Source organism: Canis lupus, chromosome 8, assembly GCF_011100685.1.
Source record: "Canis lupus familiaris isolate Mischka breed German Shepherd chromosome 8, alternate assembly UU_Cfam_GSD_1.0, whole genome shotgun sequence".
Lineage (NCBI taxonomy): Eukaryota > Metazoa > Chordata > Mammalia > Carnivora > Canidae > Canis > Canis lupus.
In genome coordinates this window covers 38935309-38957112 of record NC_049229.1, presented here as the reverse complement: position 1 = coordinate 38957112, position 21804 = coordinate 38935309, and the positions used below count along the sequence as shown (strand labels likewise).

At 39.0% G+C, this 21804-nt stretch overlaps 1 protein-coding gene across 1 annotated transcript in view; it reads left to right on the top strand.

Moving 5' to 3' along the window:
• Positions 1-21804, top strand: part of ESR2 (estrogen receptor 2) — a 68684-nt gene that overhangs the window by 33032 nt on the left and 13848 nt on the right. Inside the window, exons 6-7 of the mRNA XM_038544913.1 lie at positions 1318-1456; positions 8031-8164. Of these exons, the coding sequence (XP_038400841.1) occupies positions 1318-1456; positions 8031-8164 (273 nt within the window). The remainder of the gene's footprint in view (positions 1-1317; positions 1457-8030; positions 8165-21804) is intronic.

The window sequence follows — 21804 nt, the reverse complement described above, 5'->3', positions numbered from 1 at the left end:
AATAGTCTAAAGGTGTGCTTTTTCCCCCCTCTCTCTTAGCGGGTATAATTTAATTTCCCAAATTAAAAAAATAATAAAGTACCACCTATCTTGATCTTGTTAAATATCTGCAAATATAAGAAACCTAATCTCCCATGGGCAGGCTTCTTGTCTGGAACTGCAGGCAAGGTTGGAACGTGTACACATATGAGGCCAAGGGGCAGCTTTGGAAAAGGACTGAGCCATCTTCCCATTCATTACTCCTTTCAGCTTTCCTTTGTACCCTCTGGCATTATATTGTTCTCAGGCTTGAACCACATGTGCTTCCTGTGTCCTGGTCTCCTCATCTGTAAAAATGAGGATCCTGAGAGATGCTACCTGCAGGACATTCCCAGAGGGTAGGCATTGTCACTCTCACTTTTTTTCTGTAAGGAAATCAACTTAAACAGGGATTGAATAATTGGCTAGGAGGCTGAGCCGGGATCCTAACCAGAGTCCAGTGCACTCCTGGGCCACGTGTTTGATTAGTTTTATATTACACTGCCTTCTGTTTTATCATGGTTTGTGGGTAAAGCTCCAGTGATCTCTGCCTTACTTTGCTTTTAAGGTGCTCACCTCCCTAGAGATGACCTGTTTCTTTCCAATTTTTGGACCAATCCATCCAGGCTATCAGACTACTGGGACCTGCTTCGATTGTTAGATTTGCTTTTCAGGATAGAATAGCCTAGAGATAGCGCTCCTATTCAGAAGAATGATTCTAACCCTGAAACTTTAAGCAATCAGAGGTATTTTTCATTTGAAACCTTGACTTTCTGCAGGGGCTGGTGCTGTTCTCTCTGCATGTTCCACCCTCTTCATCCCCCAGCCCATAACACCCTCCATTCCATTCCCCCCACTCCGAGCCCATCCCTCTCTGCCCCCCCCCGCCCCCCAGCCTCTATTGTGGGCCAAACAGGCAGCCTTAAGCTGGCAGCTGATTATTTTTCTCAGCAATTCATAGGAATTTTAAAAATATAACTAAAGATGATCTGTTCCAGCTTTCTGTTCTCCCATAGCATTTGTCTGGGGAGCTATAAGCCCAGGTAACAGTCCTTTATAAATCCTGAATGGAATGTATTAGTCTCTAGGAGGCATCCAAGGCTGGACATTGTGAATTGCATACTTTGAATTTAAAATTTCCATCCTTCATCAGCATTGAACCACATCTTTAAAATGTTGAGTGTTTTCCCTATATCGTTTGTGTTTTCATAGTTTGTTAAAACTTGCTCTTCTGTTTTCACAGAAACGGGGAGTTGAGGAGGAGAGTGGGTATGTCTCATGGCCTCTTGCTTTCCCCAGGCTTTGTGGAGCTCAGCCTCTATGACCAAGTGCGCCTCCTGGAGAGCTGCTGGATGGAGGTGCTAATGGTGGGCCTCATGTGGCGCTCCATTGACCACCCGGGCAAGCTCATCTTTGCTCCAGACCTCGTTCTGGACAGGTGAGAAAAAAATGCATTGTGTTTCTTCTCTGCCTTGTGTGAGTCCTGGCTGCCACAATTAAAATCTCACACCTAAAAGGGCAATTAAGAAGATGATAATGTCATGAGCTCCTTCCCCACATCAAGAACTGAAGGAGGAGAGCGAGAGTTCTTGGATTCAGTGTTGGGTGACTCATTCTTACCTGGGGTGGGGTGGCATTTATAGGCCAGATCATAACAGGGCCTATCTCCTGCAGAATATGTGGCTACTAAATGTGCAAGTCTGCTTAGGCTTTTCTATATTAAAAATTCCATTTTCAGTTTATAATTTTAAATTGTCCTGTTATTCAGTTATTCAAGTTTCCACTTGTAGGGACCATGTTTGTCTGTCTAGACAGGTGATAAAATTCTTAGAAATCTGTGAAGTTTATTTGAATGTGCTTTAACTCTAACTGCATGCACTCTAACATTTTTGACAATAGCAGTCAGTGGAAGGAATGGTTATTAAAACTGAATGAAAGGTAATGGAAATTGGGGAATGATAGTGACAATGCCATCACTCGACTACAATTTGCGTCTTTTAAAGATGGTACAGAAAAGGAGCCAGTTTCCAATGGACTCAGATGAACTCTTCATGGAGGAAAAGTTAGAATATACAACACTCAAAATTTTAGTATGGAAAGTAGAACACTTTCTTGTTCTACATTTGAGCAGTTGAAAATCTTAATGGAAATTGATTTCCACATTCCTTATTTTGAAAAAAGTTCTAAAGTAGAATGTTCAGTCACATTTGACTCTGCACAGAGTAGAAGGATGCCATTGTACGAATGGAGAACATCTGCCCCCAACTCTTGTTATTACCTCTTTGGATCATCAGAAGACCCCCTATGCACATATTACACAGCTAAAAAGTGATTCCCCCAAGGTTTTAGCACCCATTCTGCCTGTTGTCCTGGATGACAACGTTGACAAAGAGCACTGTTCTAAGTAATGGAGGTGTTTTAGTCAAGAATGGAACCTTTGAGAAGAGCTGGAACATGGGTGTGGTTCAAGCAGGAGCAAGCCCAGGTGTTGAACCATAGAAGAAGGTTCTGGAAGCCCAGACCCTTCAGTAGCAATCAAAATAGCCAACATATTGGCTTGTATATGCCAGGCACCATCTGAAGCACTTGATGTGTTAACTAATTTCATCTTCTTAGAGCCCTTTTCAAGTAAGTGCCATTATTATCTCTGTTTTGGAGATATGGGGGATGTTTAGGTAATTTGCCTGCAGTTAGAGTAGTAAGTGGTGGTGCTAGATGTGGGGGCTGGCTGTGAAATCCATGTTTTTAAATATAATGGTAGTTACCTGTATAATAAGACATGCCTCTCAGTGGGATAGAAAACTGGACGGGGAAAGAAGAGACTGAAAGGCTAAGTGACTTTCTACTTTATTCTTTTTTCTTAACGCAACTCTATTCTAGTCTCTTCAGGCTTCAGAAACCTACTCCTCTTGCTTTCCTCTAAGATACCATGTTGAGGGATCCTTGGGTGGCGCAGCGGTTTGGCGCCTGCCTTTGGCCCAGGGCGCGATCCTGGAGATCTGGGATCAAATCCCACGTCAGGCTCCCGGTGCATGGAGCCTGCTTCTCCCTCTGCCTGTGTCTCTGCCTCTCTCTCTCTCACTGTGTGCCTATCATGAATAAATAAAAATTAAAAAAAAAAAAAAAGATACCATGTTGTAAGGCAGGCTGAAAGGCCAAGCACCTGGCCAAGACATCACTGTCATTCATTCATTCATTCATTCATTATGTTCCACTTGGTGTTCAAATTAAGTACCCCCCCCCCCCCCCCCCCCCGCTATATACACCTATAATTTTGGAAGTTAGTGCTAGGAAGAAGTTTCATCCCTTGATGAGTCAATACATTTTGTAGACATTGGGATTAAGTTATTTTACTTCTTGTCTTGATTTCTAAATTGATGCCACATTTAATGTTTATGTTCAGTGACTATTTCATTCCTGGTTTTTGGTAGAATTAACTCTTCTTTTGGGTTCTTTAATTCCTCTAAGTGTAAGTTATTGTAAATGGACATACATCCTAGGCAGATTTTAGGCCTACCTTTTGGTTAAGTAATGGAAGGGGGAAAAACTAATTTTTCTTACAAATTATTTTAATAGACTCACTTTTAAAATATTTTATTTATTTTATTTCATTTTATATATTTATTTGATAGAGCAGGGGGAAGGGTAGAGGGAGAGGGATAAGGAGACTCCATGCTATGCGTGGAGCCTGATGTGGGGCCTGATCCCATGACTCTGAGATCATGACCTGAGCCAAAATCAAGAGTTAGATGCTTAACCGACTGAGCCACCCACGTGCCCATCACATTATTTTTTATATATATTTGAAAGTGTCATGTTGTATGGCATACAAACCTAGTATATCTGAGTATAGGAGAGCTGTCTCTGGAATTGTAAATGCCTTCACACAGAGTGGGCATTTTTTAAAAAAGATTTTATTTATTTATTTATTTATTTATTCATTCATTCATTCATTCATTCATTCATGAGAGACACAGAGAGAGAGGCAGAGACACAGGCAGAGAGAGAAGCAGGCTCCATGCAGGGAGCCTGATGTGGGACTCCATCCCGGGACTCCATCCCGGGACTCCAGGATCACGTCCTGAGTTGAAGGTAGGTGCTCAACCGCTGAGCCACCCAGGTGTCCCACAGGCATTTTTGGTAGTACCTATCATGGTTATTTTTTTGTTGCAATCCTGTATCATCAACACATAAACTTTGTGAAGTCTAGAATTTCAAGTCCAGGATAGTTCAGTTCCTTCATGTGTGTATGATACAGATAAATATTGTTTTATGTAATGAGTGTGTTTCTGGAGGAGTTACCTATTCAAAAATGCTCTAAATGTTCCTTATTCAAAAAGTCAGAGATTACACATCATAAAGAAGTTCTATTATGAGGTTTTGCTGCAACATGAATAAATAATTTGCATCGTGCTTAAAAATCACTGTCTTTTGGCAGATTGTCCTATCAGAGTTCCTTCCAATGGTAGTGTGATCGTAGATGCTGTGAATACAACTAAATTAGCTCACTTGTGCAGACTGAGACAATAATTGCTGTTGCCCTTTATTCTTGTTGAGGCTTCTGTAGTGAGAAAACTTGAACCTACTCGGGATGATAAACCCAGTTATCTCAGCTTATTTCTGACAAGATGGTTCTTCTCTCAGTAATCACTAGAGTCACACATTCATGTGGAGATCTGCCACAGAATCGGAGCTTCTGCTTGCTTAAAAAAATTGTGTATCCTATAATATGTTGTGTCTGTGACATCAACAGGAAACAGTCTAATGTTAAATAGTTGTAAAAAGTCGGAGGCAGTTTGGATTGGAGCTTATGCCCCATTGTGGACATTTACAGGGTTCCATGGAATCACATTGTACATGTACTGAGTTTGCATTCATGTTAGTTTTTTGTGCATTGAATTTCAAGATACCCAAAGAATTTTCACTTTAAAAATTTCATCTCCTTTTTGTATGCAGGTAATTTTCACGTTGGCGTAATATTTAAGTCCTCCCTGTGTGTTAAGCCTGGAGCCCCCACCCAAACGCGCCCCCCTTCCCCGCAACGGAAGTGAACTGGCAGCCATGTGTGTGCTGCCAGCAGATATAGATGTAGGTACAAAAATAGTGCATCCAAAGCAAGATCCACTCATTCAACATTTTGTCCTTGGTACCAACAGAATCTTTTTCTTTTATAAAGGAGTGGTTATCATATAATAAGATGTTCCACATGTACTTTTATTTTTGCTTAGTCCTAGTTTATGGCCCAATGCTTGCAAAAGTAACCTCCATGAGTGGACTGATTTGATTGATAGATTGTTTTGATATCTTAACAATCAAATCCTATGATCTCTCCCTTTAATTCAAATCTTTTTTTCTTTTTAAGATTTTATATATTTATTTGAGAGAGAGAGGGAGACAGAGATAGCAACAGAGAATGCAGGTGGGGAGGAGAGGGAGAAGCAGGCTCTCCATGGAGCAGGGAGCCCAACCCAGGACTTAATCCCAGGACCCCAGGATCATGAGCTGAGCCGAAGACAGATGCTTAGTTTCATTTTGTAGTTATTAAATAAGTATAATAGATGTCATTAATGTATTACTTAAAAACCTTTCCTCTGTATAACTCGTTTTAGGGCAGAACTTGATTAAGGTGTCATTTTTGAGATACTGTGTACCTTATTTCCTATATTTCTCATTTCTTTCCTAAAAAAATGTATTTGGTTTCCCCAGCCTGTGAAGTGAATAAAAGTATTCTAACTGTACCACCTCTTGAATAAAATGGTTGGCTGTTACACTTGGTAGTAAAAGCAGTCAGACTTAGTTCTTTAGAATTGGTTTAGAGATTCACTTTTTCTACGAGGTACACATGTTCTGATTACTGTGAGTTGTAGCATTTCTCAGGGTTTAGGATGCTCTAGAATGTAAACTCTCCCTCCGTTTTTGAAATATGAATTTGCATTTAAAATGGCATGCATTTCAATGAGGAAATGATGCAAACCTTAATATTCAGGGATGTGTTTTTAGGTACAAGTGGCAACCTCTGCAAAATAGAATTGATTTCAGATGAATTCTCTTATACTGTTTGGGGAGTGGCGTGTGTGTGCATGCATGTGTGTACATGTATACCTACATGTTCATGACCACACCTCTGACTGAGTCTCACAGAAAAGTAGAGAGCCAGTCTATTAAACAATCAGTACACGACTTGGTGGGTTTTTTATTTTTGTCCCCAGAGATATTTTATTTTATTCTAAGATTTTATTTTTAAGTGATCTCTATACCTAATGGGAGGCTCAAACTTAGAACCCCAAGATCAAGAGTCACATGCTCTACAGATTGAGCCAGCCAGTCACCCCTCCTACCCGGAGAAATTTTAGAACCAGCTTTTCTTGGTGTCAAATGTCCTCAAGCCCAACAATTAGAATTTTCAATAATTAATTGTTCCCAAGCACAGTGATTCAATTATGTTGGCATGAGGGGCATTCAGCAAACAGGTAGTTCTTGTGAATCTGCTACGTGCAGAGAATGCATTGTCTTTCCTGGGCACTTGCCGCAGGCTGCCTGGGAGAGTCCAGAGCAGAGGAGGTGGGGAAGATGGGACTTAGGGAGGTTTGGAGGTTTCCTACAGATTTTGGCACCCTTTGCTGAGGGCTGATTCTCCAAGGTAGCTTTTCTCTGTGACTTTGAGGAGGCATTAGTGCTTATCACTTAACCCGTGCGTTTTCAGGAAGCCTCAAGTGGTTGCAGAAGTTACCGTGTTTGTTTAGAACTCAGAGTTTGCTTGCTTATAGCTTTGTGTAGGTGAGTCTGGGGGTTTGAATGCTGTGGGATGCAGGATCTTGGCAAGCTGCTATCCTCACATAGAACCCAGCGGGAAAGGCTCCACCAACATTGTTGGTTCCCCTGGTGTCAGTTCATTTGAATTCTACAGAGACGCTTTCCTCAGCCAACACCAACCATCACTGGAAATGTCCTGGCTTGGGTTTGGGGGAAGGAAAAGAAGGAATAGCCAGTTCTCTGAAGATCTCAGATCCCTGTCAGGGTTTGCGGGGGAGACTTAACAAGAAACTCACAGACACCCACTGCTGCCAGGCTCCCCTTCACCATGTGCTGCAGGTGTTGAGAAGCAAATGAAAGTTTCATGGCAAAATCATCTAAGAGCTTGTCAAGGGCTTCCAGTGACTAGGACTGATGACAAAAGAAGTTTTTTTGGGGAGCAGTGAAGCAGAATAATTTATGTCTGGCTGGAGTGAATTGAAGCTGGTATTTTCTAAATACAGTTCAAGTAATTTCCTTCAAAGTATGCATAAAAATTCATTTCTATGAGTGTTCAAAAGAATTTTGATTATATGGTTCAAAGTTTGTCTAAAATTTTTTGCTTAAAAATAATCTTTGGCAAGTCAAAAACGTTCATGTCTCCATTCCTACCTTCCTTTCCTGGTTCTAATCTGTCTTCTCTAATTGTGCTTTCTTTGTGTGTCATACTAGCTTTTTTTTCAAGTTACATTAAACGTCTCTTAGTTGCCCCACCAGTTTCTAAATAACCACCACAGAGTGAAGTAAACCCTAAATGTGAAGGATTGTTTCTTCTTAGGGCATTTGCTTTGGTAACATTCTGTTTTCCTCATTAGCACTTCAGAGTCTTCTGATGGGAACATGGAATGTCTCAGTTTAGCAATATGTGTCATAACTAGGGCTGGCTGGCTGACATGATTTAGATAGAAAATAATCAACAGAAATGGTATTCCATTAAAGAAAACATTTGGTGAGCAGGTAAAAGGAGTGTATTTCCAATGCAGATTTTTTTCCTAAATAGTATTTATTCAAATGTTTGCTTCTGGAATTTATAGAAAGTCCCCTGTCCTCTTTATATGAAGATGATTTTAGTAATTTTGTATCACTGCAGGGACTTTCTTTTACCATTTTGTTAAAGGATGTACTGATGAAATTTGAAATTAACAAGAAAATATTCCTTATTTCTTTTGATCGTTGCCCAGTGCTGTATATTTCTTAAATTTCCCAATGAACTTTTGTAGGGATGAGGGGAAATGCGTAGAAGGAATTCTGGAAATCTTCGACATGCTCTTGGCAACAACTTCAAGGTTTCGTGAGTTAAAACTCCAACACAAAGAGTATCTCTGTGTCAAGGCCATGGTCCTCCTCAACTCCAGTAAGTAGCCACACAGCTGGGCTGTGTTTTAGTGGGGAGAGTTGCTGTTTCTAGAACTGGCATGGAGTGAAGAACAGTATTGAACTTATTTTATCCAAAGAGGGCAAAATGGCTTTCTTTTTTGACTTCTCTGTTTCATTTTATAGGGATTTAAACTTATAGGGTAGTTAACTTTTGGTAACTTGAATATAAAGCATTCACTGGCTGAATTACTGGCAGTAATTTAAAAAGCAGCTCAAGCCACTTTGCTGGAAAAAAAACCCTGAACTTTAAAATACTTACTTTGCAGCCTTTGTTCATTATACAGGCATCTTACATGATTGACCTGCATTTATATTTACTGTTTTGCTTTTACGGATTCATTCATTCATTGATTTCATTTATACATTTGGTGAAGATGTTGAAGATATAGTCCTGCCTTTCAGTAGCTCATAGCATAGGGAGGGAGAGAGAGAAGACAAATCATTAAAATGATCGGTGGTCTAATAGAGTATGTACAGAGTACTGTGGGAAACCAGGAGAGACACTTGTAGTGGTTGCAGAAAGAAAAAAATGTTTGAGTGTGTCTTCAGGGTTGGGCATATTAGCAGGACAGGGAAGGAGTAGGTGTGCAGGGATGAAAAAACCTGGTGGAGGGACGCCTGGGTGGCTCAGCGGTTGAGTGTCTGCCTTTAGCTTAGGGCATGATCCTGGAGTCCTGGGATCAAGTCCCACATTGGGCTCCCTGCATGGAGCCTGCTTCTCCCTCTGTGTCTCTGCCTCTCTCTCTTTCATGAATAAATAAATAAAATCTTAAAACAAACAAACAACCTGGTGGGGCCAGGAGCTGCAGGTTGTGAGGTAGAAGAGTAGAGGGAGATGTGCATAGTCATGAAGGGCAGCGCCAAGCCAGAGATTACACTGCACACCTTGGCCAAGGATTGCCCCTCGAGGTACTGAGCAGCCCTAGAAAAGGTTCAGACAGTGGAGTGGCCTGGACAAGTGTTCCATAAAGATCACTCTGGCTTCCATGTGGAGATTGACTGGAGAGGGGAGAGACAGGCAGGGACCCGAGGGCCCAAGCAGAGTCGTCAGGGACAATGGGAGCCTGAACTGAGTTGGTGTACAGGACCAGGCAGGAAGGGCCTGCATTGTTAACATAGGGGTTAGAGGTGGGAAGTGAGGGAGGTATCAAAGACTAGTGGGTGTTGTAGCATTGCTGCTCTGCTCTTATTATGTAAGCAATACCTGGTTATTGTCAACATTCAAAGAAGAGAAAAACATAAAAGGAAGAAAAAAATCACAGGAATCTCCCCCATGCCTGGGCAAGATAACCATTATAACACTGGCAACTGATCTTTAACAGCTCTCTGTAGATAGACAGATCTTGTTTGATGTAGGTAGATAGATAGAGATGGGTAAGTAGGTAGGTAGACAGATACACACACACATAGAGAGCTAGCCATTTATACACAGGCTTATATGTATAATTTTTCATCAGCATGGCATCTTATGTTAAAAATTTAAAGACTTTGAAAGAGGCTTGCTGTGATCTAATTATTTGCTTGACTCTTCCACCCCAACACCAAATAACTCATCTTGCTGGAAGATAGACTTCATACCTTCTTCTATTCTCTAATAATCTTTTAAAATAATACCTCACCTTCAATATCCACAAAGATGAACTCCCCCCTCCCCATTTAAAAAAAATTGGGACACATATATACGAATACTTTTCTGTGTCCTGCTTTTTTTACTTTTCAAAATGCTGTAAAATTCTTCCAGGTCAACTAGGAGAGATCTAACTCAGTCTTGAATGAGGACATTGTCTAAGGTGTTCAACTGTTTCTTTATTGATGGACCTTTACTTAATTACAGCTTTTTTAAATTAATTAATTAATTAATTAACTTATTTATTTATTTTTGCCATTATAAACATTGCTGCAGTAAAAATGATGGTGCTACTTCGCACACATTTCTAGGTTTCTATGTAGTGTTCATACTGTTCAGTTTACTGACCTGGTATTTGGCCCAGCTGCTATCCCCGGTGTCAATTGCTTTGCTTAGCTATTTACTCTTGTTGGTTTATCTCTTTCCGAAATTATATGTATATGCAAGTTTTAATCCTCAAATGATGACTTACAGCTCACTTCATTTGGGCATCATATGGGGCTTTACTCCCTGGATCTTATCTGACCTTAGAACTTCTATATTTGGAATGATAGGAATCTGTGGGATCGTATTATACTACTTTATTTTAAATCAGCCAAAGCAGCAGATCCTGAAGCCAAAACTCAGTGCAGAACCTGTGGCTATGTTCTGGGGCCAGCTGACCTCTTCTTCAGTAGCCTATGCTTTTCTGTATGTTGAACACCCCTATATACTCTTGGACATTGGCACTGGATTTGGTGAAGGGGAAAGGGAAACATACAGGGCAGTGCTTCTCAAGCTGTCTGTGGTGAGAGATCAGGTTCTTTTTCTTTTTTTAACTTCCATATTTTTACAGACAGTTACTTTTGTAAAATATAATAAAAATAAATTACTAGAAAAAATGGAGTAAAAGTGTAAAATATAGGTCCAATTTTCTTATTATTAGATAAAATTGATTTAAAATTATTGTCAATTGCTACAAGAGTTTCCCCATGCTTACCCTCAATTTCTGCTTATCTCTGTGGGCTGATAACAGACCATACTTTGAAAAGCCCTCATATAGAGCATGGAGATAGATGGGCTGGATCTGGGCTAAGTCTTGAGGGAGGCGGAAAAGGGGAACAAAGAAGGAATCTGAAGGTCATGTGAGGTACAGAGACCCTGTAGACACCCTTTGGGTACTGCCCAGTTGGGTTTTATTCTGGCTCTACCTGCCTGGCGGGATATTTTCTTTGCACCCAATGCACTCTCAGCTGCAGCTCGGGAAAACAATTTGTGACTAGAACAATGGTCAATTGTTGGACAAATGAAAATTGTAGGGAAAGCCAAAGAAGCCTCCTAAATGCTCCGGGGCTTCTGATACCTTCTTCACATTTGTTACCATTCACCTTTTACAACGCATCACGAGGGCCCAGCTTACATCAGCAATTGAGGTGATGTGCATATAGAAAATATCCTGCTGAGATGTCTGAAATTCATCACGGAAGAAAACCAACTTTTCCTGATCTCTTTGAACCTACCTATAGACCTTACCTCACAGGTGTGCTGCCGTTTCTGTCTTTTTAAAGGGAGGATTTGCATGAAAAGTACATTCCCATCTCGGCACAGGAGGATCATCAAACAAGAGATTACGGGGCTTCTCTTACTTCCAGAAATAATTTAGAACTCTTTTCTGTACAGCAAAGGGCTCCTTGGAAAGCCATTTGCTTCTTGTTACAACACTCTGCAGCATAAAGCCTTCTGTTTGGCAAGGCTCCTTACCGTCAGTTTAGCCTCCGAGACATCATATTGTGTTGTTGTGAAAGCTAGAAGCATCATCTGTGCAAATAGAAAACACTAGGCTACGGCATTCCTCCTGCAGCATCTGACAGGACTACCATGTGAGGAGAATTACAGAGGGTGAGTCAGGCATGTGATGTAATTACCACTTGTGGTGGTAATTGGAGTAGAATTTGTTTACAGTAAATCTACATTTAGGAAATCTTCTTTTAACAAAGTTCCTTTCTCACTCAGTAGTCATAACAGTTGTCAAATGGGTTTAGGAAAATGGGATTCTGTTTCTACTGGAAAATTTCCACTGTCAGGAGAGGGGCCTTATCTGTGCTGGATTTTAAGCATTTGAAAGTGTAGGCTTTGTTGTTTTTGTTCTGGATTATTTGTAGTGTTACATTAAAAATAAGGACAGAATCTATGTTCCCACCTTAAATTAAAGAAAAACCCTAGAGAATGTACAGAATAGACATTGGACAACAAACCACACATGACAGTGATCCCCAAGAGAAGGGACATGAACAGAATGAAGCCTTTGATCACCCAGTTTCCTATGTAGAGCCAACTTCCAGGTTCCATAGGGAGAGCAGATCCCGTTGGCCTCCTTGCACTAGGAAGACAGAGTTGTGAATTTGGGGAGGCCATCACAGCTGGGATTTGCAGGGGAGGAGACAGCTGGTGAGGGAAGAACTGGATGCAGAGGCTTGGTGGATCTGTAGCAGACGCCCTTCAAGTCCAGCTGAGCACTAATCTCATGCTTATGAGGATACTTACCCAAGGACAGAGAAAGAGCCATCAGAAAGGAGCAGGCAGGATAATCCCTAGCATTCACTCAGGGCCAAGAATAGTTCATGTTCTCACCAGCCAGAGGAAAAACCTTGTAATATACTGGACATTAGATATAGTGCCCAAAAAGGTATTGCATTAGTAGTGAGGCAAACTTAGCCCTAGACTAAAGGCTGCACTGGTCTTTATAAACATGACTTAAAAGCATGCCTGAAGGATCAAACTCATTGTAAAGTAACTTAACTGCATCGTGGAACAAAGTTCAAGAATATTTAAAAGAATACAAGAATATCCAGTACCCAACCAGGTAAAACTTGCAATGTCTGATAACCCATCAAAAGTTAGCAAGCATGCAGAGAAGCAGAAAACATGACCTTCTAATGAGGAGAAAAACCAATAAATCAGAAAAGACCCCCAAATGATACAGATGATAGAATTAGTAGACAAGGACATTAAAACAATAGTTTAGTAACAATAAGTACTATGACTATTTTCCAGAAGCCTAAGATGTAGAGGAAAGCATGAACAGATTTAGTGGAGACATGGAAAAAATGAAACATGTATAAAAACTTCTGAATGTGAAAATTATGTCTCCATGGGATTTACATCTGTGTTATAAGGTGGAAGAGGGACTGTAAAATATCCTCCAGACTGAGAAAGTACTTTGAGACCAACAAACAGTGCAAACCATACTGTTGTCACAGTTTTATCTAGGGTAATTTACTGATTGAAGAATTGGGCAGATGGACAATCTAGACAGTACACAGCTATTCTCTCCTATTATCCACTAAATCTGGACCTTACTCCCCAGTTTTTTTTTTTAGACTATATTTTTTTTTAATTTTTTTTTTTTAATTTTATGATAGTCACACACAGAGAGAGAGAGGCAGAGACACAGGCAGAGGGAGAAGCAGGCTCCATGCACCGGGAGCCCGACGTGGGATTCGATCCCGGGTCTCCAGGATCGCGCCCTGGGCCAAAGGCAGGCGTCAAACCGCTGCGCCACCCAGGGATTCCAACTCCCCAGTTTTTATAGAGAGATAGGGTGGTAAGGTCACAGGGAGTTTTCTCAAGTGGCACCATCTATGTGCCAGAGGGTGTCTCCTAATTTTCTAAAGTGGTGCCTTCTGTGCTCCACTTTAGGGGCAATCAGAGCCAGCCTTCCTGATACCAGTTAGGACATACATCAGCCTCCATGGGGCCTGGAAAATGTAGCCCCAGGGGGAGGTCATTGTGCAGGCGTGAACAAGATGAAGGGCCAAGGATGGAGTAAGTGTTGTCAAGCACTTGTAGAATCTAATTATACATAGCAGAAGAACAGATTGGTGGATGTGAAGTCATAGCAATAAAACCTATCAGAATGGAAAAAAAAAACTGTTTAAAAAGTGAACAGAGGGATCCCTGGTGGCGCAGCGGTTTAGCACCCGCCTTTGGCCCAGAGCACAATCCTGGAGACCCGGGATTGAATCCCACGTCGGGCTCCCGGTGCATGGAGCCTGCTTCTCCCTCTGCCTATGTCTCTGCCTCTCTCTCTCTCTCTGTGACTATCATAAATAAATAAAAAATTAAAAAAAAAAGTGAACAGAGCACTAGTGAGCAGGGGGACAACTATAGTTGTTAATATACATGAATTTGGAATCTCTAATGGGAGTGGGGTGTAGAAAAATACTTGAAGAAACGATGGTTGCAAATATTCCAAATTTTTTTTTAATTTTTTATTTATTTATGATAGTCACACACAGAGAGAGAGAGAGAGAGAGAGAGGCAGAGACATAGGCAGAAGGAGAAGCAGGCTCCATGCACCGGGAGCCCGACGTGGGATTCGATCCCGGGTCTCCAGGATCGCGCCCTGGGCCAAAGGCAGGCGCCAAACCGCTGCGCCACCCAGGGATCCCAAATATTCCAAATTTAATGAAAACTATAAACACACAGATCCAAGAAGCTTGATAAATCCCAAGCACAAGAAACATGAAGGAACCACATCAAAGCACATCACAATCAAGTTGCTTAAAGCCAATGATAAAGAGAAAAATCTTGGGCAGCCCCCGTGGTGCAGCAGTTTAGCACTGCCTGCAGCCCAGGGTGTGATCCTGGAGACCCTGGATCGAGTCCCACATCAAGCAGAAGATGCCTGCTTCTCCCTCTGCCTGTGTCTCTGCCTCTCTCTCTCTGTCTCTATGAATAAATAAATAAATAAAACGTTTTTTTTTTTATAAAAAAGAAAAATCTTAAAAGCAGCCAGAGAATAAAGATATTATATACAAGGAACAAAGACGAGGATGACAGCAAATTTCTGTTCTGATGGAAGTCAAGGAGACAAGGGAATGGAATCTTTAAAGTACTTTAAGAAAGAACCGTGAGGAATTCTTTACACAATGAAAATGTCTTTCAAAAATGAAGGCAAAATATAAATATTTTCAGATATACAAAAACTGAAAGAATTCACCACTAGCAGACCTATACTGTAAGAAACATTAATGGAAGTTTTTCAAGTAGGAGGAAAATGAGATTGGATGGAGACATGGATCTGCACAAAGGAATAAAGAGGACCTACAAATGGTAACAATGTGGGTAAATATGAATGAATAAAAATGAATTTTTTCTTATTTAAAACTAAAGGGTAATCTAATGTTTAAAGCAAAAATAATATATCGCGGTTTTATGTAGAAGTAAAACATATGACAAGACCACAAAGGCTGGGAGAGGACAAATGGAAGTATTTTATCCTCATTTTGTACCTGAAGTGCTATGTATTACTTGAAGATACACTGCAATAAGTTAAATATGTATATCATAAAGCCAAGTGCATCCAATAAAATAACAGAGTTAAAATACCAAGAAAGAAGATAAAATGGGATCATAAAAAATAATACAAAAGTTAACAAAGAAAAAAGGAAAAATAAAGCAAGGTATAGATAGGACAAATAGAAAATACATAACAAGATGGTACACTTAAACTCAATCCCATCAATAATTATATTAAATGTAAGTGTGGTGAATACCTCAATTAAAAGGAAAAGATTGAATGAACAGGATGCAATTATTTGCTGCTGTCAAGAAACCCAGTTAAATATAAAGATATAAATAAATTAATGGTAAAGGAATAGAAAAAAAGGTATCATGCTAAGACTAATCGAAATAAAGCCAGGGAGGCTATATTATTAGAAAATGTAAATTTAGGGATCCCTGGGTGGCGCAGTGGTTTGGCGCCTGCCTTTGGCCCAGGGCGTGATCTGGAATCCCACGTAGGGCTCCCGGTGCATGGAGCCTGCTTCTCCCTCTGCCTGTATCTCTGCCCCTCTCTCTCTCTCTCTCTCTCTCTCTCTCTGTGACTATCATAAATAAATAAAAATTAAAAAATAAATAAATGACCTTGTCTAAAAAAAAAAAAGTAAATTTAAAAGATATCTAAGTTATTTATTTAGGTAATCTCCACACCCAGTGTGAGGCTTGAACTCAAGACCATGAGATCTAAAGCCGCATGCCCTACCGACTGAGGCAGGTGCCCCAGAAAATGCAAATTTTAGAGCAAAGAGTATTTCTAGGGATTAAAGAAGTTTCTTTCATAAAAATAAGTGGGTAAATTTGTCAAGAAAGCATAAAAATCCTAAAACAAGTCTTAATACATTAAAAAGGATTAGTGTCATACAAAATATTTTCTTTGGGATGCCTGAGTGGCTCAGCAGTTGAGCTTCTGCCTTTGGCTCAGGGCATGATCCAGGATCGAGTCCCACATGGGGCTCCTTACAACGAGCCTGCTTCTCCTTCTGCCTATGTCTCTGCCTCTCTCTCTGTGTCTCTCATAAATAAATACAATCTTTAAAACAACAAAACAAAATATTTTCTTTGATACAGTGGAATTAAATTAGAAACCAATAACAAAAAGACCTTGGAAATTTCCCAAACATTTGGAAACCAGATAATGTACATCTTTATAACCGATGGATCACAGAGAAAAATCAAAAGCAATATTAAAAAAATTTTGAACTAACTTAAAATGGAAGCACATTATAGCAAAATTTGTGACTTATAACTAAAGCAGTAGTTTGAGGGAAATTTATAGTACTCAAGGCCCATATTAAAATAAAAGCAAGGTTTGAAATTAATGACCTTAGCTTACAACCTTAAAAAAAACTAGGAAAGGAAGAGCAAATGAAACTCCAAGTAAGCAGAAGAAGAAAAGAAATGGTGAAGATTCAAGTGGAAATCACTGGAACAGAAAAAAGGAAAACAATAAAAATCAAGGAAACCAAAAGCTGATTTTTTGAGAGCAATAACATTGATAAGCCTCTAGGCAGACTGGTCAGAATAAATGAAAGAAGGCACAAATTACCAATATCAGGAGTGAGGGAGGTTACATTACTATTCTGCATATATTAAAAAGAATAATGAGGTCATATTACGAATGACTATGCCAGTACATTTGAATACTTAGATGAAATGGAAAATTTCCTTAAAAGACACAAATTATTGAAGTTAACTCAAGAAATTTGAAGATCCTGAATAGCCATATATTTATTATGGAAATTGAGTTTGCAGTTAAAAACCTTACCATGAAGAAAACTCCAGGCTCAGAGAATTCCCAGATGGCTTTTCTGGGAGAATGCTACCATTTGATGGGATGGATCATGTTGATCGTTTTGTGAATATCGAACCACCTCGCATCCCGGGAATAAATCCCCTTTGATATTGTGAGTGAGTTTTTAAATATATTATTGGACTCAGTTTGCTGGTATTTTGTTGAGGATTTTTGCATTTATGTTCATCTGAGATATTGGCCTACAGTTCTGTTTTTTTGTAGAGTCTTTACGTGGTTTTGGTATCAGGGTAATGCTTATAGAATGAATTTGGAAGTTTTCTCCCTCTTCTATTTTCTTGGAATAGTTTGAGAAGCATAGATATCAAATCTTTTGGTATTAAATGTTTGGTAAAATTTGGCTGTGAAGCTGTCTGGTCCTCGACTTTTGGGTTTTGGGAGTTTCTGAATTATTCAATTTCATTGCTGATAGTCAGTCTTCAAATTTTCCATTTCTTCTTCAGTTTTGGTAGATCATATGTTTCTAGGAATTGATCCATTTCTTCCAGGTTATCTAATTTGTTGGCATGTAATTTTTCATAATATTCTCTTACAATGTTTGTATTTCTGTGATGTTAGTTATTCTCTTTCATTTGTGATTTTGGTTATTTAAGTCCTCTCTCTCTCTTTTTTTGATGAGTCTGCCTAGAGATTTATCAGTTTTGTTGTTTTTTCAAAGAATCAGCTCCTGGTTTCATTGATTTGATCTATTTGTTTTGTTCTTAGTTTCTATCATTTATTTCTGCTCTAATCTTGATTTCCATCCTGCTGATTTTGGGCTATGTTTGTTGTTTTTTTCCTAGTTCCTTTAGGTGTGAGGTTAGGTTGTTTCTTTGAGTTTTTTCTTGTTTCTTGAGGTATGCCTGTATTGCTATAAATTTTCCATTTAGAATTGTTTTTGCTGCATCCCAAAGATTTTTTTTTAATTTTTATTTATTTATGATAGTCACACACACAGAGAGAGAAGCAGAGACATAGGCAGAGGGAGAAGCAGGCTCCATGCACCGGGAGCCCGACGTGGGATTCGATCCTGGGTCTCCAGGATCACGCCCTGGGCCAAAGGCAGGCGCTAAACCACTGCACCACCCAGGGGTCCCTGCATCCCAAAGATTTTGGATCATTGTGGGTTCATTTTCATGTGTATCCATGTACATTTTTTAAAAAAGATTTTATTTATTTGACAGAGAGATTGAACACAAGCAAGGGGAGTGACAGGCAAAGGGAGAGGGAGAAGCAGGCTCCTCACTGAGCAGGAAGCCTGATGCAGGGCTCTATCCTAGGACCCTGGGAATGTGACCTGAGCTGAAGGCAGGCACTTCATTGACTGAACCACCCAGAGGTGCCTTCTTTGATTTTATGGTTGATGCATTCATTGCTTAGTAGCATATTATTTAACCTCCATGACATTTACATATACTTTTGCAAAAAATCGAGGAGCAGAGAATACCTTCTAATTCATTCTATGAGGCCAGCATTACCCTGATATGAAATCCAGATCAGTATATTGGAAGAAAAGAAGACAACAGACCAATATCTCTCATGCACAAAGATGCTAAATTTTGTAATAGATTTTTTGCATCTCTAAAAAAGTTAGCAAATATAATCCAAAGAATATATTATGAACAAGTGGAATTTTTCCAGGCATAGAAGATTTCTTTAGCATTTTAAAATCACTGCAAAGACACAAATGTAGTGATCTGAAGGGGCACTGCACCCCAATGTTTATGGTAGCAATATCCACATAGCCAAACTATGGAAAGAGCCCAGATGTACAATGATAGATGGGTGGATAAAGAAGATATGAGATATATATATATATTTTTTTTTTTCACATACACACAATGGGCACACACACACACAATGGAATACTACTCAGCCATCAAAAAGAGAGAAATCTTGCCATTTTCAATGACATGGTTGGAATTAGAGGATATTATGCTAAGCTAAATAAGTCAATCAGAGAAAGACAATTATTTGATCTCACTTGTATATGGAATTTAAGAAACAAAACAGAGGATCATAGGGGAAGGGAGGAAAAAAAAATAAGACAAAATCAGAGAGGGAGACAAACCACAAGAGACTCTTAATTATAAGAAATAAACTAAAGATTGCTGGAGGGGAGGAGAATCGGGGGATGGGGTAACTGGGTGATGAACGTTAAGGAGGTCGTGTGACGTAATTAGCACTGTGTGTTATATAAGACTGATGAACCTCTACCTCTGAAACCAATAATACATTATATGTTAATTAATTGAATTTAAATAAAATTGAAAATATATTAAAAAGATAACTCATTTGAAAATCAAGCAACATAATTCATATTAACAGAATAATAATGAAAAAAAAAAACATTTTACCTCAATACATGCCAAGAAAGCATTTGACAAAACCTTACACTCCTTCCTGCCAAGAACTCTAAACAAACTATAAATACAGGGAAACTCCTTCAGCCTAATAAAGGATATTTATTAAAAACCTACAGCAGGGATCCCTGGGTGGCGCAGCGGTTTAGCGCCTGCCTTTGGCCCAGGGCGCGATCCTGGAGACCCGGGATCGAATCCCACATCAGGCTCCTGGTGCATGGAGCCTGCTTCTCCCTCTGCCTATGTCTCTGCCTCTCTTTCTCTGTGTGTGACTATCATAAATAAATAAAAATTAAAAAAAAAATAAATAAAAACCTACAGCAAATACTATACTTAATAAGGAACAAGGCAAGTATATTCATTCTCATTAATTCTATTCAACATTTTACCAGAAGTTCTGCCCTATAAGTTCTGCCAATAAGGCAAGACAAGAGAGAACAGACATCTAGATTAAAAGGTAGAAGTAAAACTCTATTTTAAAACATGCTAATTGATGTAGATAATCCCAAGGAGTCTACAAAAAATGAGTTTAGTAAGGTTGTAGGATAAATGGTCAATGTGTAAAAGTCAATTGTATTCCTATATGGTAGCAATGAGCAAATGATAATTGAAATTAATATCAGTACTATTTACAATAACATTAAAACTTATAAAACTTAAAAAAACTTATAAAACTTAATGATAAATTTGACAAAAGGTGTGAGACTGAAAACTCAAAACATTGCTGAGAGAAATTAAAGAAATTCTAAATAAATGGAGAGATATGTTAATGAGCTAGAAGATTTGGTATTGTTAAGATGTAAGTCCTCCCTCAAAATGACATTCAGATTTAATTTGATCCCACTCATAAAAACTCTCAGGCTTTTTTGAGTAGAAATCGACAAACAGATCCTTAAATTCATAGGAAATATAATGAACCTAGAACAGTCAAAACAACTTTGAAAAAAAACGAAATTGGAGGACTTATACTACTGGACTTCAAGATTTAGTTGAAAACCATAGTAATAAAAAAAAACATGGATTGACATATAGATCACTGAAACAGGATAGAGTCCAGAAATATACAACAAGCAATTTTTAACAAAGTGTCAAGTTAGTGGGGAAAGAATGATCTTTTCAGTCAATGGTGCTTGAGCTAAAATGGCAAATGATTGAATGGATGTATGGACAAAGAAGATATAGGGATGGCAAGTAATTACATGAAATGATGCTAAAATTATTCATCAGAGAAATCTAAATTAAAACACAATGATAAACCACTCCAGTAGATTGGCTAAAATTAAAAAGACTGATCATATTAAGGGTTTAGGAGAATGTGGAATGAGAACACTCATACGCTACTGGGGTGGGGGGCAGAGATATAAAGTGGTACTACTTAATTTTTTTTTTTTTTTTTTGGTGCAACTACTTGGAAAACCTGATTAACATTTTCTTAAAGAGTTAAGCATATACCTACCAGGTGACCCATTAATTCTACTTTTTGGTATTTACTGAAGAGAGATGAAGGCATATGTTCATATAAAAACTTGTACAAAAAAATAAAAAAAATAAAAACTTGTACACAAATATTCATAGTAACTCTATTTGTAATAGCCCCAAACTGGTAACAACCCAAATGATCACCAACCGGTGAGAGGACAAACGAAGTGTGATATATCCATAGAGCAGAATACTGCTTAGCCATAAAAAGCATTGAACTACTGATAGATATGTGTAACATGAATCTTAAAATAATGGTACTGAATGAAAGAAAACAAAAAAGCATACATACTATAAGATCTAATTTATATAAAATTTTGGAAAAAGCAAACTTCTCTAGTAGTAACAGATTTGTAGTTGTCAGGGGATGGGATGGGTTCAGAAGAGATGGAGGGATAGATTACTAAGGGAAATGAGGGAACTTCGGGGTGATGAATGTGTTCATTATCTTGATTGCAGTTATGGTTTTACTGGTGTGTGTGTGTGTGTGTACAAAAATACAAATCAAAATGAATCAAATCATACACATTAAATATGTGCAGATTATTGTAAGTTATACATTGACAAATCTGCAGATAATATAATGAATACAAAATAGAAAAAGAAAGATGAAGAGAACAAGAATTGCAGCATGAGTGGAAAAGACATACTGCCCAGCAGGAACCATACCCAGCACAGGGCGGAGGCTTTAGAGCAGGTTTCTTAAAGTCAAAAGGCTGTGGATGTTCTCTGTCTCATATCATGAGAGTGGAGTCTCTGAGGCTGCTACTTGCTATTAGCTTCTCTAGCTCTGCTAGTCAAGTGTTGGGCTATCAGATGCAGTTCCCGCAGTAGGTTGGCTTCGTTTTCCTGTGTAAGTGATGAGCTCAGGTTGAGATTATGTCATCTTTTAGGTCTGCACTGGTATCAACATGTTAGGTGGCCAGGCCAGGCTTTGTTAGTAGTTATATGTATGTATGTGTGTAGAACTTTTTTTTTTTTTTTTTACAGCCATGACAGTGTTTTTAACAGAACTATGAGGCATAATTAATATACAA